This window comes from Eumetopias jubatus, unplaced genomic scaffold (genome assembly GCF_037043125.1).
Source record: "Eumetopias jubatus isolate StellerSeaLion01/CBP00866 unplaced genomic scaffold, mEumJub1_p1.0 scaffold_15, whole genome shotgun sequence".
Lineage (NCBI taxonomy): Eukaryota > Metazoa > Chordata > Mammalia > Carnivora > Otariidae > Eumetopias > Eumetopias jubatus.
This window is the reverse complement of record NW_028274821.1, coordinates 24038349-24055968: the sequence shown is the minus strand read 5'-3', so window position 1 is coordinate 24055968 and position 17620 is coordinate 24038349. Positions and strand designations below refer to the sequence as shown.

Genomic DNA, 17620 nt, shown 5'->3' with positions numbered 1-17620 from the left:
TGAGCTGTTTGGAATATGGTCTGACCACATTAAAGTAAAAAGGTTCACATCTTCTGCATACATTTTTCTTAACTTGAGATTGCATTCATGCTCTGGACACTGCAATTCCTTTTGTATCAGGAAATAAAGTGATTTTAAAAATGGCTTCATTTTTATTAAATGTTAGACTTGAGTGTCTTCATCTTAATTAATTGTTGCACAGAATGAGCTGATGTGGCTTTGAACATTTTGTTTCCCCTGATGAATAATCATGGACTACATTGTGGTTCTTGGCAAAAGTGAGAGTGTTGGTCTTCTTGAGTCCACTGCTGTGTGTAGTCCTGAGCTTTGTGAACCCTCAGGTAAAGCTCTCTTCTCCTTTATCACCAGGTCATCACGCTCCTCCTATGTGGATGAGGACTGTGACTCGTTGGCCCTCTGTGACCCTATGCAGAGGGTGAATTGTGAGGTGGACAGCCTTCCCGAGAGCTGCTTCGACAGCGGCTTGTCTACGCTGAGAGACTCCAACGAGTACGACTCAGAGGTGGAATACAAGCACCAGAGGGGACTTCAGAGGTCACACGGCACACAGGAGAGCCTTGGGGGTGATGCTTCAGACATAGACGTAAGCCCCAGAAATCACTGTCTCCTGGGCCGTACCTTCAATAGAAATCTGTCACCCTGTTTGACTTGTATCTGTCATGGGAATATGACCTAAAGGTTATAAATATGAAACATAGTCAGTAGAATGTTTTTTTTTTCTCCACCAGGGTAGGGAGATATTTCCACAGTTTGCCATTTGGGGCTACTCTGTTCTGTAACAGCAATGACTATAGATTCAGCTGCATATTTTTCTTCTCTTTAATCCATGATGTATATGTGTAATGAGAGACTTTGTTTTTTAATGGCTGACTAAAAAAAAAAAACAAAAAAACCAAACAAACCAGGTTCCTGATCTAAGGGATGAAGAGACGTTTGGTGCAGATGGTGTGGCCGCCATGTTAGACTGGAAACCCCAGGGGTCCGCTAGTGAGGGCAGCATCGTCAGTTCTTCAAGAAAGCCCATCTCGGCTCTGTCACCACAGGTAGGTAGTTTCAGAGTTATTTTATTCATGAACACTGTGAATTTTCGGTGCTGTATAACTGACTAGGAAGAACATTGGCACGACCTTTGTCACTCCCTGTGGCTTTTTCCCCCTAGACAGACATGGTGGATGGCGACCCTAAATCTTCCAGCTTACAGAAGGCTTACAAGATTGTGCTCGCTGGGGATGCCGCAGTGGGGAAGTCTAGTTTCCTCATGAGGCTCTGCAAGAATGAATTTCGAGGAAATACCAGTGCCACCCTGGGTATGGTTCATTCTTCAGTCAGTAAGGGGGAAATGACCTTCTTTTAGCTTGATCTTGTTTTCCTTAGAGATTAGATACACATATACACAGATCTCTCTGTATACATATATAATATATAGGGATGTGTGTGTGTGTGTGTGTGTGTGTGTGTGCGTGTGCGCGCGCCCTTGTCTATAGCATGGTCTTCTGTTTTGGCGAAGGCCCAACTTTAGGAAAAGAAAACCAACAAAGGACAAAGGTATCCACTTAGCCAGTCAGAGCAACCAGACCAAGTTTAGAACCAGAGGTGACAGATTCATTTATTCAGCAAACATTTCCTGAGTTCTCCTGTGAGCTGGATACTGTTGTAGGTGCTAAGGACACACAATGAACAGAGTCAACTAAATCCCAGCCTGCAAGGAAACTTTATCCCAAAGGAGGGCAATGGGTGAAAATAAAAGAATATGAGATTTGGAGAGAGGTGCAGTTTTTACACAGGGTGGCCAGGGAAAGCTTTTCTGATAAGACGTCATTTGATGTTGATAAAGTGACATTCTTGATGGCCACTTTGTCATGGTCACGATCATAGCCAGGTGTATGATCCCTCCCCCTCCTTTACAATGGAATACATGAGTAAACACTCATGAGAACAAGAGAAGAAGTGTCCTGATTTCCCAAATTTGCGTAAGTAAAAGGAGTTGAAGGTATGCAAATTATCATTCACCTTTCTTCTTTATCTAAAGAGTTCTTATTTTGATGACTAGAAATATTAGAACAGATTGATTACCCTCTTCACAATGGGCGTCTTTGTAAATTTATGGTTCTTCATGATACCCTTCAAGATAACAAAGCTGAAAGTTCACTTTAATTTGATTCATAAAAAGACCACTGTGTTTTGTTCAGTTGCTAAAGAGCATGGCATATGTACATATCTCATATGTATCCACACACATACACATATTAATGTGTACACAAGCACACACATGTAAACACGAAGACATAACCGAGTTCATCTAATTACATGGGCAAATAGAACATAGGTTTTCCTTTTGTCCATAGATTAAATCCTTCCCCAAGTTAGCCACCCTGCAGATGGTGCATCTGTGCGCACATGTGTGGTCTGACTTGCAATTAGTAGTTGAAGGTCACCCTCCTTGAAGGCCACATTCCTCCCTCTCTACCTCACTCAGCTTTGGCTTACCAGCTTTTGTTTTATCTACAGAGGGCTTGAGAGTAAAACCCAATGGAATTATTTACATCATGTTCCCCATGTTCTCTTGTAATTCCTTTTCAGGAGTCGATTTTCAGATGAAAACTTTCATTGTGGACGGAGAGCGAATAGTCCTGCAGCTCTGGGACACCGCGGGTCAGGAGAGGCAAGTGCTTTCCACAGCGCAGCGGGCTTGGCTTTGGTTTGCATAGACGGGCCTCGTGGCACACTTGGTAGTTTTTAATGCTCATAATCCTATAATGATAATACACCGTATAATTACATAGTATATTAGGATTTCAGGAATGCTTGCATGCCCCCACATTCTTTCCTCCTTCATTTACATGTCAGTTGTGTGTGGAGATCGTTAGGCTTCCTCTGAGCTGCTGTTCAGTTGGGAAAAGGAGAGTGCCCTCTCTGAACAAGAGAATTTAGATTACGTGTCAGTGTGAAGAGTACTTAGCCAAGCTCAATAAAAGATGGAAGAGGGAATCTGTCAGCTCCCCTCAGTTCAAGGGCAGAGGCACAAACTAAACAGAAGACTCACGTCTGGTGATGTTGCCTTCTCTTGCATTCATTGCCGATGACCGGAAGCATCAAGCATACGTTTTAATCCTGCCTAACTCTTTGGAAAGAGCATCTCTCCACTTGTTCCACTAGTGAGTATGGGTTGCAGCCTGCCCCTGTAGCAGGCACTGTTCAGGCTGCGAAGATTCCACAGGCAGCAGACACAAATCCACAAAAGCTGCTCACATGGAGCTCACATTCTGTAACAGACTGAGACTTTCAACATTTAAAAAACATTCGTGGTCAACATGGCCTTTTTTAAGATGCTATAAAATATTGCGGTTGGCTTAGAGTTGGGACATATATGTTGAGGTATGCTCTTCCCCTAGCGAACCGCCCCGCACCCCATAGGTATAAAGCTTCTGGCATGCTGTGGTACTCCACATGGTTAGGTCGTCTTCCACAGCACCCCCCACAGTACTCCCTTCCCACCCCCCAAACCACGATGTTCTCTCTTGTGCATCTCCTGCCCTGTGTTCCACGTGTGGGTTTGGAAGCTTTCTGCCGGGGCTGAAATTTTTAAGAAATTACGCTCTCAACCTTGTTCTGGTTATCCTTTGGGATTTGTAGACATTCTTGGGATTGTTTGATGGAGAAACTGCTTGGCTCTCGTAGATCACGCCCCACATTATTCTGTTAGCTTCCACTGAGTCATTCCAGTCGTCCAAGGTAGCTCTGTCACAGTGCCAGGTTGCCATTAGATTCTTGCAGGTGGGGGCTTATCTTAGAAGATGAGAAAAAAGCGAGCATAAAAGAGATGAAGAAGGGGCAGCACCTGACCAACAGACTGATTAGAACCATTATTTACATGCTTTTCTCTCTGCCAGATTCAGAAGTATCGCCAAGTCTTACTTCAGAAGAGCAGATGGTGTTCTGCTACTGTATGATGTTACATGCGAGAAAAGCTTTCTCAATGTACGAGAATGGGTGGACATGATTGAGGTAAGACATCAAAACCGAGAAACAAAAAATTACACGGTGTCACAGACCATCTTAGAAAACGCGATTTTTCTTCTTTGTTGAAGTGCACACCATTAGAGATCCAGGCTCGTCAGGAAGGACTGGATGTGAGAGGGGGTGTGTCTCGTGGGACTTGGCAGTATTGATCTCTTCCTCACTAGCTGGGCGAGTTTCCACAGAGCCATGGATACCACAGAAGGGAGTTTCTGGGAATAAAACTTCCGGTTTTCTTACAGATAAAATCAGAACCCCTTATGGTATTTTAAACATGGTAACATCTGTGCTTTTTTTTTCTTTGGTTAAATGAGATGGTGTCTTTCATCTGAGGAGCTTTCATATCCTTTGGTTTCATGGTAAATAATTTCTAAAAGTAGGAAATGATTTTGACCACAGTTAGTATGCTGCCAACAGTTAATAATTAACATAAAACTACAGTTCAAGCTGTGGTTCAGTATACTCTCTTGGAAAAAAAATAGTGGCTAATATAATTTTTCAATTAAGTGTATTATCTCTAATTTTTAACAGTCATTAAACAGTGCAATGTTGGCTAAACAGAACTGATTGCTATATATCAGGTTAGCTTCTAGATTCTTCTTTTGGGCTTATTTCATACCCTGTAAAAAAAATAGAATGTTCTCTTTCTAACTAAAGAAGTGTTGTGAGATGTGCATTTTGTTCTACTGAAATATCATGACCTAAAATTATTATAAATATGATGGAAGTGTGTTGACATTTATGTAGCATTTTTATTTCACAAAATAGCCACATGTTATATTCATCTCTGTAACATATCTGAGGAAAGAAGTGAGAAGTGTAATGTTACTCTCACTTTTTATGAGAAACCTTGAGGCGGAGAAAGTATATGGTCCTGGCTTGTGGTTATTTAGAGGGCAGGGGTTGAATGGGGCCTTGGATCTCCTGATTCAGCCCTGGTTGCTGCTCTGATAGAGCACCAGAGGAAGCAGTGGGTTGAGAAAAGAAGGTTTTGGTGTCCAGAGAGGAGTTCCAAGGTGCATTTAGTGCACAGAGGAAAAGCATCTGCTCAAGGGAACAGACGGACCTCCCTGGGATAGAGCGATGAGTCCAGAGAGTAACATAATCCCCACAGACTCGTACCCACAGATATTTAAAATCCACGGCAAAACTTTTTATTGTTAAAACTTTTGTACTTAGTCTGCATTTTAAGTCCTTGGATTATGCGCAAGGCCAGGAGGCCCAAAGGCAAGGTCAGCCAGTGTTGAAATAGCCCTTAGTGACCAGCCACGGTGTGTGCCGGGACCCCGTAATTTACCATCATTTGCTAATCACCTACACGTGGTAAGTGACCTTTTCAGCTCCGTGGATCACCTTTCACATGGTCTGAAAAGGACGAAAACTATGTTCAAGAGAATTCTTGAATTTGCCATGGGGAAAAATTAGATACCACTTGGCATTTGACTTTCACCTTCGGGAAAAATGGGCATGATAAACCTCTGCCATGGCTCAGCCTTTCTAATTTGAGGAAATTCTGTGAGGAAATTCTATAGGTGGCCACTATAAATATGGGTGTAAACTGAGAGTGTGATTGTTGGGGTAGGCTGGAGGGCTGAGGGGTAGTAGAAGGTCAGTGATGAATTAATAATTAATACACTTCGATAAAAACCACTGGATTACACAATCCTGCAATAAAATCATGGGTAAAATAAAACGAAGGCCATTTACTTACCTGTTGTGAATAAAAAAATGTATTGGTTGAATACTTGGGTGAACATTGAATGGAGGAGACACTTGAGATGTGAGATCTCTTCCCGACTTTTACACATTCGGGAGAATTTTTGGAGTGCCTGCTTTGTGCACGTTCCAGAGCCTGCAATGTGCCCATAGTCAGGGAGCTTGTACTCGCATAGGGGAAACATAACAAGCAACAAACAAATAAATGGAATGATAGAATATGACAAATACTGTGGAAACAAGAAGAAGGCAGGGTAAAGGGCCTGATGGTGTGGTCAGGGCAGCCTTCCTGGAAGGTGGTGTTTGAATCAAGACTTTAAGGATTTGCCCGTATTTACTGGAATAACTTTGGGAAATCCTTTAGATGCTTGGGTTCTTGGCTCACTTAAGGGAGTATATGTTGAGTGGCTTCCAAAGGTTGCCCCCTTGGAACCTGAACAGTTTACCAAAGAACACAGTTAATGAACACCTCAATGGACGGGACACCTAGTTTTGGAGAACGCCCTTCATTCCCTTCCCCCCTCTGCTGTTACTGCACTCCGTTGCCCTCAGTTGGAGGAGAATGGTCTGAAGAGAAAGGAAATCGAATGTAATGCCATCATTTTGAAGGCTCATTTCTTGATCCTGGGGCAGGGGTAGCAGCGAACTGAAAGCACAGCTGGTACCTGTAGGCACTGCGGAAGGTCACTTCCACATGCCCTGGTCAGGGCTGCCGCTGCCCTGGCCTAGGAACCAGAACCCTGTTTTTCTGGGCCAGTCAGGTTATCATACTCTGTTCTCTTCAGAGCCTGCGGAGGTGCGGTGTGCCCTCACTAACCCCTTCATTTTACCAGTGGGGAAACTGAGGCAGAAACCTGCAGCATTTCGCCTGATTTCAGGCCCCTTGTGGACCTGGGACTTTGCCTAAGCTGGTTTGAGAGCATTAGCCTTAGAATCGATTCCTTCAAATGATTGGTAATTGACTCCTCGTAAGAAAAATGTTGCTTGCCCTTTAGGACCTTCACATTTTGCTTTTGTTGTAAGCCAGATCGCAGTGAGTGTGGAACTTCCAAGCTCTGTTTTTATCCCCTGATGCCTGAGGGATTTCCTGTGTGTTTTGTACCTGAGATAATGAAGTTGACTTGTCATCACCATTTGGAGTGAAAGTCGCAGAAAATTGTGTGGGTGCCACAGCCACGTATAATTCTGTGCTCTTGCCTCTTGAGTTCATATTGGTTCGTATGGTGGCAGGGATGATGGGGAGCATTTGGACCGTGGCCCCGGCCTAGGTAAGATCTTGTTTAACCTCTCTGAATTTCAGTGGTCTCACCTGGCGATGGGAAAAAGTTTGGCTTTTTTGTAGAGAGATTTTGAGGCTTGAAGATATTACTTCCAGGTCATGTGGCTCCCATGGGGCATTTGGAGAGTGGAAGCTGCTGTTGGTATGGCTGCTCTTGTCAGTGGAACTTATTCACTATTTGATGAGCACACAATTATTTTCCCCCGGCAGGATGCAAGCCAGGAGAGTATTCCTATCATGTTGGTAGGAAACAAGGCTGATCTCCGTGATGCTGCCACAGCAGAGGAACAGAAGTGTGTCCCAGGATACTTGGGAGAAAAACTGGCCATGGTAAGGGCGAAAGTGGGTCTGTTGGGATAGACCTTAGCCGTTCATGAGCTTTGCAGTCAGCGGCCCTTCACTTTGTCTACATTCGCTTTCAGAGGTTCTTTGGCAAACCTCCACCCTTTTTGATGGGGCTCCTGGCCTTCTTATTCAGGCAGAACTCCCAGTGCTGCCCCTCCCTGCACTTTATTTTATTTTTAAAATCTTATTTATTTGAGAGAGAGAGAGAGAGCACATGTGAGCATGAATGGAGGAGCGGAGGGGCAGAGGGAGTGGAAGAAGCAGGCTCCCCACTGAGCAGGGCGCCTGACACGGGGCTTGGTCCCAGGACCTGAGCAAAGGCAGACACTTAACTGGGCTTAGCCACCCAGGTGCCCCCACAACCCCCACCCCCGCTACACACACTTTAAGGAATGTATGAATGTAATTGTACCGAGGATTAAACCTCTCACGGAGCTAAAATGATCACGTGGTCATTTTCCCCCACTGAAGAGCGTTGACGAGGAGGAGCCAGAATTATCCTGCCTTCCCCCTCCCCCTCCGCCAGCTCCTGGACTCCTCTGGTTCTGGAATCCATGTCAAGGCAAAAGAACGGGTGTCACGTTTAGAAAATGTGGTTTAGTTCCTGAGGGTTACTGTGCCAAAGGACAGTGTGCTACCTGGGTGGAAGAGAATTGGGAAACTTGTTTTTTTTTTCTTTCTCTAAGATTCATGCTTAGTTGAACAGTCTAAAATTATTTTTTGGTTATGCGCTTGTATAGAAATGAAGCTCATTTCTATCCATTTGATTACTGGGGGCAGCGTTCATTCTCTGTTACAACCAGTGTGTGAGACTGCTCCAGGTCCCCCTTAGGACCTGTCTTTCCTAAACAAGGCATCAGAGGTACGGGGGGGATCGGATAAGCCCACGCCATCGCCATCTGATCTGATACCGCTGCCTGGGTGGTGCGCGTGGACGCATGGAGAGACTGCACTGTAGCGCGTGCACATGACTGTAAAAAGAAGTTTCAGTCACTGTTTTAAGTTGGAAAATCTTTCTTGTTAAATTTTAGAATCTATGGACCAAACATGCTAAACATCAAAGCTAAGCAGTGAGGCACAGAAGAGATTCATTCCGCACGTTTAATCCTATGCACTTCATTGTGTGCTGGGGAAAGACTAGAGCACAGAGCAGGCAGTCCTTGTCTTCATATATTTCATTTCTGGGGGAGATACATATTAAACGTATGTAATCCTCATGCCACATTGTCCCACACGCCCCCTTAGAGAGCACATAATTCCCGGCCACACGCTGGGTTTATCCCCTCCTCAGGATTTTTGAGTTCCCAACGTTTGCTCACTTAGGCATCTCATGACCCCTACCCTCCTGTACCCTCAGGGGCAGTCTCCGTGTCACCCCATAACATCCTAGCAATAGAACTCAGCAGCAGCACTACCCGTTCCCACTAGAAATCCATTCATGTTCATTGTAGGATTGTTATATATTTTCTGTGGATTCGGGGGCTCATGGGTAAAGGTCCCACAGTGGAGTCCTTTCCCCTTGTTTCGTTCTCTCTCTCCATGCTCTGGAGCGGCCATGACATCCTCCCCTTAGCCCCACACAATACTGTGTCACCCACACCCAGGTCCACGGCACATGCAATTCTCCTTCCCGCAGGGACATTGTCTCGAGGCAGACACACACAAATAACTTCATCAGTTACGGTTTGGCAAGTGCAATGCAGGAAAAACACAGAGGGCTGTGAGGTTTCCTAATAGCAAGACCTAACGTAACAGGGACGTGTCAGGCTTAGACAACACTGAATCTTAACTTCAGGGGAGAATTACGGAAAAATTAAAAAGATAGGTAGGAATCAGCCTGGAGAAGGGGGACTGGTGCGGGGAAGGGCATAATGCATGTAATGGGAGCAGCAGGTGCAAAGATCATGAGGTCGGAGGAATTTGGAACATTGGAGAAACAAAGGGAAGGTCAGAGTAACCGAGGCAGTGCGAGCGAGGGAGGAGGGTGGCAGGTAAAGCTAGGAGGTGGGCCGGGGCTACACAGACGAGAGGCCTTGTCGGCCATGGGGAGGCATCTGAGCGTTACTTGGAGAGGAACGGGAAGCATTGAAAGCCTTGAAGCAGGAGAGTGATATCATCAATGGTCATATACATAACCGCTGGGAGGTAGAATAATAGAGCACTAGAGGGCGCCTGGGTGGCTCAGTTGGTTAAGCGACTGCCTTCGGCTCAGGTCATGATCCTGGGGTCCTGGGATCGAGTCCCACATCGGGCTCCCTGCTCAGCAGGGAGTCTGCTTCTCCCTCTGGCCCTCTTCCCTCTCGTGCTCTCTATCTCTCATTCTCTCTCTCCCAAATAAATAAATAAAATCTTAAAAAAAAAAATAGAGCACCAGACAGTGTCCGTTGGTTTTTAGCAACATGGAGGTTGCTGAATCTTGATAGGAAAAGATGATAGTGTGAAGGGATGCATGTTAGCTGCCAGCCCAAAGGAGACATACCTTTGATGGACATTTGATTCGTGAGTGGTTACCTTAAGCTATCATTTTTACCTCTCTCAGATTATCTGATGGAGAACGTTTGTAGCAACTGGTAGGACTGTGGGGGATAAGAACCTTGAAACATGAAATTGTGTATTGTTGTTACTTTTAAGGCAAAATAAAAATCCCCTGACTAGGAGCTGTGTCTGGAATAACTCCACTCAAATTCACTATTTTTTAAAGTATCGAAACTGTGAATCCAGTGTCTTAGCTATTAGCATACTCAACAGGAGAATGTGTTTATTTTATTTGTGGGTTGTAAAGGCTAAAATTCCAGGAGCCTTAAATAAAGGCTTCATTTAATTGTGTCTATTTCTTTTCTGCAGACCTATGGGGCATTGTTCTGTGAAACCAGCGCCAAAGACGGCTCGAATATAGTGGAAGCTGTTCTCCATCTTGCTCGGTAAAGTGTTGTCTTATATTTGGAAAATGAAAACAGGATTGAATTTTCACGTAGTTGGTGCATATATCAAATTTCTGGGCTATGACATGAATATACATTGGAAAACACTGTCTTGTATTTCAGTAGTGGTTAGAGAAACAATTGAACACGGATTTTATAAAAACCAGTAGTGCTGCTTATTCACTGTGAACGTTGGCGAAGTGCCTTTACCACCAAACAAAGCAGGTGCATCTGAGGTGTCGTTGACATTTCTGCAAAATGTCACCGCAGAGCTAATAGTTGACTTGTATGAATCATTTCCAGGAACCAGATTTTAAACACAAGAGACTATTATGAAATTAACTATCTATTATGACATTTTCTGGGGTAAAGGGAAAAAAAAACAACTCAACAAAGCAAATTGTATATCATGCCAGTTGGAAGCACTTTATTAAAATAATTACTCAGGTAATTATTAAGCTCAGGCAATGGTGTTAATAATAAATAACATTTTGGGATGTAGATTAGAATGAAAATTACGTCCTTGAGGAACTTGGATATAAATGGGTTTTTTAATCCTCGGAGTAAATTTGATTTTTAGGAAATAACAACATTATCTGTTAGATTTATGTCTTCTGCCTAGTTTTCTGCCACAAATGAAAAGATGATTCTTTACTGGCCTGAAGAGATTAAATATCCAAAAGAAAAAAAGAAAGGAAAGGAAAAAAAAAGAAAAGAAAATGAGCATGAACAGAATTCAGGCCAATGATCTTTAATTGCCAACAAAGTGAAGCCATAATTTTGGGTGTGTAGTTTTTTTCCTGATCATTTGTGAAATTTTACAAAAATCTTAGCTTTAGTATGATAGTTGGCCTCTTCTGCTCATATACAGTGACAAGTAGTGTTTTCAGTGCTGTTTTTCTATCAATGACTTGGTATTTATAGTGCTTACTAGCTGCTTAGACTGGGGCCTTGGGCGAGATCCTTGCCCTCACTTGAGAAAATCAGGAAATGAGCCCCAGGACTTTAAACGGCCTGCTTGGCATTAGTCTGTAGCAGGGCTTGGCACATGCCTTGGGCTCGAACTCAGAGTCTTTGGACATTATCTCCTTTGATATCAGTCCAAGAGAAAGAGCCACCTGCCCCCACCACCTTTTTGTGCAAAGCAAAGACAGTTCTGTGAGTTTGACCTCGAACAGGTGGAAGAAAGGTAAACATTTAAGCACATATAGGTTCAAGGTTAATGACGTGGTTTTAGTAGGAGAATCATGGGCTCATACCACATTTGTCAAACAACCCAAGTAAAACCTTCATAAGCTGGGTGAAGTAATCAACTCTGTACACCTATTGGTGCGAAGGGGCCGCCGGCCATTTTGGCCAAGGAAGGCTCATTCAGCAGAGGCGGGGGGAGATTCCGTGCAACACACTGAGGGTGGACTCACTGCTGAATTGGTAGGTGTTTATACTTTCTTGGGTGTTCGTACTGGTGTTTTGCTACAACGTACCTGGGGATTCCTGGGTGGAGGTGATGTGCTTGCTGGGCTAGAGGGGTCTGGCAAGGGCCTGCAGGTCTTCAGAGCATCACTGGGCCCGAAGCTGAACTGGTGCAGGCAGGGAGAAGCGCACCCTAGCTTTGGCAGTGGGGTGCTGGCTTGCTGCTCCAGCCGCGCAGAAAAGGACGGTGCACGCCAGGCCCCCTGCGAGGCTGTTGCCTCCTACCCCGCTTAATGGAGGACTGTGGTGTCGGGAGGCTCAAAGTGCGATCCTAAATCGCGCCCCGCCTCCCCCAAACAGCTGTGGAGTCCGACAAGTCCCTGCCTCCCTCTCGACATCTCTAATATGTAAAATGAGGGACGGGGCTGGAGAAAGCGACCCCCAAGGTCCTCTCTAGCTCTGCCGGTCTGTGGTTCTACATAGAACTGCTGGTACCCCACGGAATACTGGTCTCTATTTAATGCTGAATTGTCTTATGGGGTCATATTAAAGTTAAATGACGCCAGATTGCCATGGTCACACCCAGAGTGCCGAATTGATTCTCTTTATTGTATCATAAAGGTGGGAGAGGCTGTGAGCCGCCTGTGCTGTCTTCCCTCCACCTGCTCCTGCCCCGCGCCCTGTTTTCAGTGCAGCTTGCACACAGCCTTGTGCTTCTTTACTCACCACACCTGTGCGCACAGGCCTTTTGATCACGAGGTCACTCTTTGGGAATCACTCATCAGGGAGTTATTCTATCGTTGTTATTGCATGATGGCCTGGTGTGAGGTCTCTGGTTTTGTCATGTTAGCGATGTGTTAAATAGGAAAATTATAAATACAGCAAATATTTAAAAAATTTAATTTGCTTTATATCCTGCCTTCAGATTTGCTTGTTAAAGTGCCTAAGTCTTACATGGAAATGGTAGAGTTGCCGCAGGTGAAAAAGTTTTACATCCTGGGGCTCCTGGGTGGCTCAGTCTGTTAAGCATCTGCTTTCGGCTCAGGTCATGATCCCAGGGTCCTGGGATCGAGCCCCGTGTCGGGTTCCCTGCTCAGCGGGGGTGGGGTGGGGTGGGGTGGGGGGGGTCTGCTTCTCCCTCTCCCTACTGCTCATGCTCTCTCTCTCTCTCTCTCTCTCTCTCTCTCTCTCAAATAATAATATTTAAAAAAAGTGTTACATCCTTTAGAAAGTTACGTATAATGTAAAATATGTTATGTTCTCGATTTAGATCTCGTAGGACAATTCCCATCACGGGCACCTTTCATGCTGTGTCATGTCATAAAATGTGAACTAGACGAGTTTATGGCTTTACACTGTCGAAACAGAATTCTGTTTTGAAGGGAGGCCATGAATGTTTGGTTAACACCCAAAACTAGAAACTACGAGTACTACTTTTTCTGGAAACCTCTCAATCCCAAGAAAACTGTTTCCTAGAAATGCAATTTCCCCATAGTGCTGACAGGACATTTATCACAGTCATTGTCCATCGGCAAGTGAATTTGCCATCACCAGAACCACGAGCTTTACACATTTTGCAGATTCAACTTCCAAAGGCATTTAATTGATTAATGGCCTGAGATTTGAAAACAAAACAAAACAAAAAAAGCTCAGGTTGATATATGTATCTGTTCAGCTCAGGAGCTGAGCCTGTTGGGATCCCGTAAATCTGCCCGTGAGACGGAGTCACCTAACATGCAGTTGTCAAGCATGTGGTAGTTTTTGGTGAGAAAGTCCAGTATTCCCAGCCTTAAACCTGTTGTAGGTGTTTGGAATATCTGTCTGATTTCCTTGAAGTGGGAAGGACATGCCTGCACTTATGGTGGATTAAAGAAACGAAAGGCCAGATGAACAACGTGGGTACATACTTTTCCTCCTTAATATTTGCTTTCAGGTTCAATAAAATGTCTGCATTATTGTGAGCACTCAGCCTGTGGAGGCCACATACATGGTTCAGTAGTGATACTGAGGAAATAAATATTTGCAGGCCATGCAATTTAACGAGAGGAAAAAGAAAAGAGAAGACATTTGACCAGGGAGCCAGATGATTGTAGCTTATAGAGGCCATTGGACCACCCAGAAGGGAGAGATGTGGGGTGTCTTGTGAAGGTGCTATGATTATTATACCCATTGTACAGATAAGAAAGTGGAGGAGTAGAATGCTAATCAACCTGCTCAAAGTGACACAGCTGCTAAGTGGCAACACTGGGACTTGTCGCTGCCACTCTGGAGCATCAGCTTGCTGCTTCAGTGTTGGCAATGTCAGGATTGCATTCCACGTTCTCTTCTTCTTTACTCTCTCTCTGCCTACTGTCTTCTACCCCCAGGGTTTCTAGAACTGTCTCTTGCTGGTGACTTCTCCAATTTCTGTATTTTTAACCTCCACCTCTTTTTAAAATTCTATAACCACATCCCCACCCATCAACAAGAGGGAATCCCAAAGGCGTGACTGTCTCCAGCATGTCCAAACCTTCACAGTCTGGCCTCACCTGCCTTTCTGGTTGCATCTCTTATCTTGCTTCCCAAAGGAATGATATCTGTAGACACAGCAAACGTTATTTCTAGTTGTGGCCAAGCTCTTTTATGTCTCCTTGCCTTTATGCATGCTGTTCCTTTCACCTGGAATCTCTTTCCTCATTAAGTGAAGGTCAATTCCTGTTCTTTCAGGAGGTCCCTCCAGTGTCAAACTGTCCATGAAGCTCCATTTCCACAAAGCCTTCCTTCCCTGAGGGCCAGCACGACTGTGGTGTACCCTTTGTATTCATGCATCACACTGTGCAAGGGACCTTGTAATGATTTGTTTAGCCTTCTGTCTCTCCCTCAACGCTCACTAAGAGAGGGTCCCAGAGTTTGGCATAAATTGGGCATTTGTTGAATGACCAAATGTCTGAGATGATGCAGTTGGAAGTTGTATTAGTTTTCTGTTGTTGCCTTAACAAATTCCCACAAACATAGTCTCTTAAGCAATGCACATGTATCACGTTCCAGTTCTGGAGGTCAGGAGACTGAAGTCTTATGGAGTGTTCTAGGTTGGATTGTGTACCTTCCTTCTTTTCCTGAGTCTTTGTTTCCTCATCTGTGAAGTAAGGACAATAATGCTCACCTGTCATCTGTCAGGGTTGTGTGTGTGTGTATGTTGTGTGATTGTTTATGTGTATTAAATAAGAAAAATGTGAAAATGTATAGTATAGCATTTATTAGCTGGCCTTCAGCAAGAATTAATTCCTCCCTCTTTTTTTTCTTTTGCTGAGATGTCTTCTTTCCAACTCACAGTATAGTGGTTTTCAAAAGTTAGCACATACCAACACTGTCTGGAGTCGTGCTGACCAATTTGGTAGCCACAAGCCACATGAAGTGTGGCGAACCCAAATCGAGATGTGTTCTAGGTATAGATTTTGAAAACAGTATAAAAATCGTAAAATACTTCATTATTATTTTTATTGAGAACATGCTAAAATGATAATATATCTGTTATGCTGAGTTAAAATATGTTAATAAAATTAAATTTACCTGTTTCTTTTTACATTTTTAAATGTGGCTACTAAAAAATTTAAGGTCACATATGTGGATTACATCACATTTACACTGAACCACATTGCTGTACTAGGACTATGCCAGTTCTTAGTAGCTTCAGGTATTTGCCGTTGTGTAACAAACTCAGACGTGTTTGCTTAAAACAGCTACCACTTTTTAATTTCTTGAGATTACCGGAATAAGCTGGATCTCAGCTGGAAGGTCCCTCGACTGCTCTTGCCTGGAGTGTCTCGTGCATTTTCGGTCAGATGGTCGTGGGGCTAGGGCTCCGGCTGGGCGTCTGCCACCAGGGTCCTAGTCCTTCTGGCTGCTAAGCATGTCCTCAGGGCCACTCTGTGGCCTTCTCCACCGAGGAGCCCTGGCAGCCGAGAGCAGCTTTAACACCTGGCCAGGAGCCCCAGCCCACCCGTTCCTCCGCGTTCTCTCGATCTAAGCAGTCACAGAGCTGGTACTGCGGAGGGAGAGCCCCTGGTGGGGGCTCCCTAGTCTTAATGGGGGGCCCCAAGCACTGCTGGGGAAGGTAGGATTGTTTGGGGGCCTCTTGGGGATGAGCTGTCACCGTCAAGATTGCCATTCAGGGTCTTGTCTAAGGTGGGACTTCAGGGTCTGCTTGTTTCACGGGCATCCCTGGGAATATACTTGGAAGGATACTGTCCCTAGGAGGTCTTCCCAAGATCTTAGAGATCTTTTGCCATTGTAGCCTCTGGCTGTTAGTTCTAAAAGAAATTTAGGAAGAGGCAAAAGGAAGATTTTTTTTTTTTCCCCTGGATTTTAATCATTTATCATTATCTTCATGATCTTGTATAATTAAAGAGTGATTTTAAAGTCATCATTGCTTTTGTTAAGGTCAGCAAGCGCTAGTCGGGGATGGAAGCCAGGTCCCAGAGTGCTAAGGAGTGAGCTGTGCGTGTGACAGACTGGAAAGCATGTGAAACTGCAGGAGACAGCAATAGTAGATTATGTGTGTGCGTGTGTGCGTACATGCACCTGTGCACACGTGTCTCGTGTGTGCCTGCCTTGTGCGTGGTGAGCGTGGCCTGGTACTCAGAGCGCAGGCGTGGTTCCAGGCCCAGTTCTGCAGCTTCTCCAGTAACTGAAGGGAAATTGCTTAACCTTTTTTTTTTTTTTGCCTTTGCTTCCTTACATATAAAATGGGGCCCAACAAATTCACATGGTCCTGTGAGGATTAAGACGGTCAATACCTACAAAGCATTTAGAACAATGTCTGGATGACATACAGCAAGTGCTCAGCAGTGTTGTTTTAATTTTACAGAACCATTTGTGGTTTAGTTTTGTACCTCAGTAATTCATTTTCTCTCTGTCTCTCTGTCTCTGTTTCTCCCTCCCCCCCCCACCCCCCAGGGAAGTGAAAAAAAGGACTGATGAAGATGACAGCAAATCCATTACCAATTTGACGGGGACCAGTTCCAAAAAGTCAACCCAGATGAAGAACTGTTGCAATAGTTAAATCCCAAACATCCCTGGCCTGTCAGGTCTTCAGTCCCAGAGTACTGAGTGTCTGTGACTTGTTTGCTTCTCGCAGAGGGGTGCATCCTCCAGACACAGCCAGGTGGAAAGTTACAGTGTGGGAATCTGAACTGTGCTCTTAGATCCTTCTGGAGCCCCGGCTCTTTGCTCTGTTTCAGTGAACGATTGAGACCCCCTGGTTAAAAGTACTTGTCTTGTCCTTGCAGAGTCTCAAAAGATAACGTGTAAAAAAATGTTTAAAAATCACATGCTCAGATCGAAGCTGTAGAAGAAACTCCCTGACAAAGATTCACATGGTAGCTGACTTTGTAGATAACCCAGAACATTTTTTTTCAAATATTTGATACTAGAATACTAGTCAAAGGGGATTATCATGCTAGCTTTGCTGTTAACTAGCCTGTAGTCTCAGACCTGTTAGCAGCCCACGTTAGATCTGTTTCCTCATCTGCAAAACAAGCAGCTTGGCCTTGCAGGCCTTGTCCCCTCGGATTCGGTGCACTGTACCAAGTGGGAAGGAGACCACATAGTCCTGTGCAACTAACTCATCTTGACTCATTTTTTCCTTTGAGGGCTTTTAAAATCACAATTATACAGTGCTCCTTTTTTTTTTTTTATGTATCCTGACACATTGGATAATATTTTAATTTCATCATGGAAAAGAATGTTGGATAAGGAGACATTTTTCACTGTTAACTTTTAGCCTCATGCATTTTCATAATTTATTTTTTCTACTTGCTGCTTTATATGACATATGTGACATTTGATTATTTAATACCAAATGTGATTTGCATAAACCCAAGTCACACAACCCTCTTGCTGAAGATAAAATTGAGGTTAAAAGATAAAG

At 44.3% G+C, this 17620-nt stretch overlaps 1 protein-coding gene across 1 annotated transcript in view; it reads left to right on the top strand.

The window, feature by feature from the left end:
- Positions 1-16753, top strand: part of RASEF (RAS and EF-hand domain containing) — an 82564-nt gene extending 65811 nt beyond the window's left edge. Inside the window, exons 10-17 of the mRNA XM_028122321.2 lie at positions 370-604; positions 927-1064; positions 1181-1328; positions 2602-2683; positions 3912-4026; positions 7244-7363; positions 10223-10299; positions 16648-16753. Of these exons, the coding sequence (XP_027978122.1) occupies positions 370-604; positions 927-1064; positions 1181-1328; positions 2602-2683; positions 3912-4026; positions 7244-7363; positions 10223-10299; positions 16648-16753 (1021 nt within the window). The remainder of the gene's footprint in view (positions 1-369; positions 605-926; positions 1065-1180; positions 1329-2601; positions 2684-3911; positions 4027-7243; positions 7364-10222; positions 10300-16647) is intronic.
- The last annotated feature ends 867 nt before the right edge of the window (positions 16754-17620 follow it).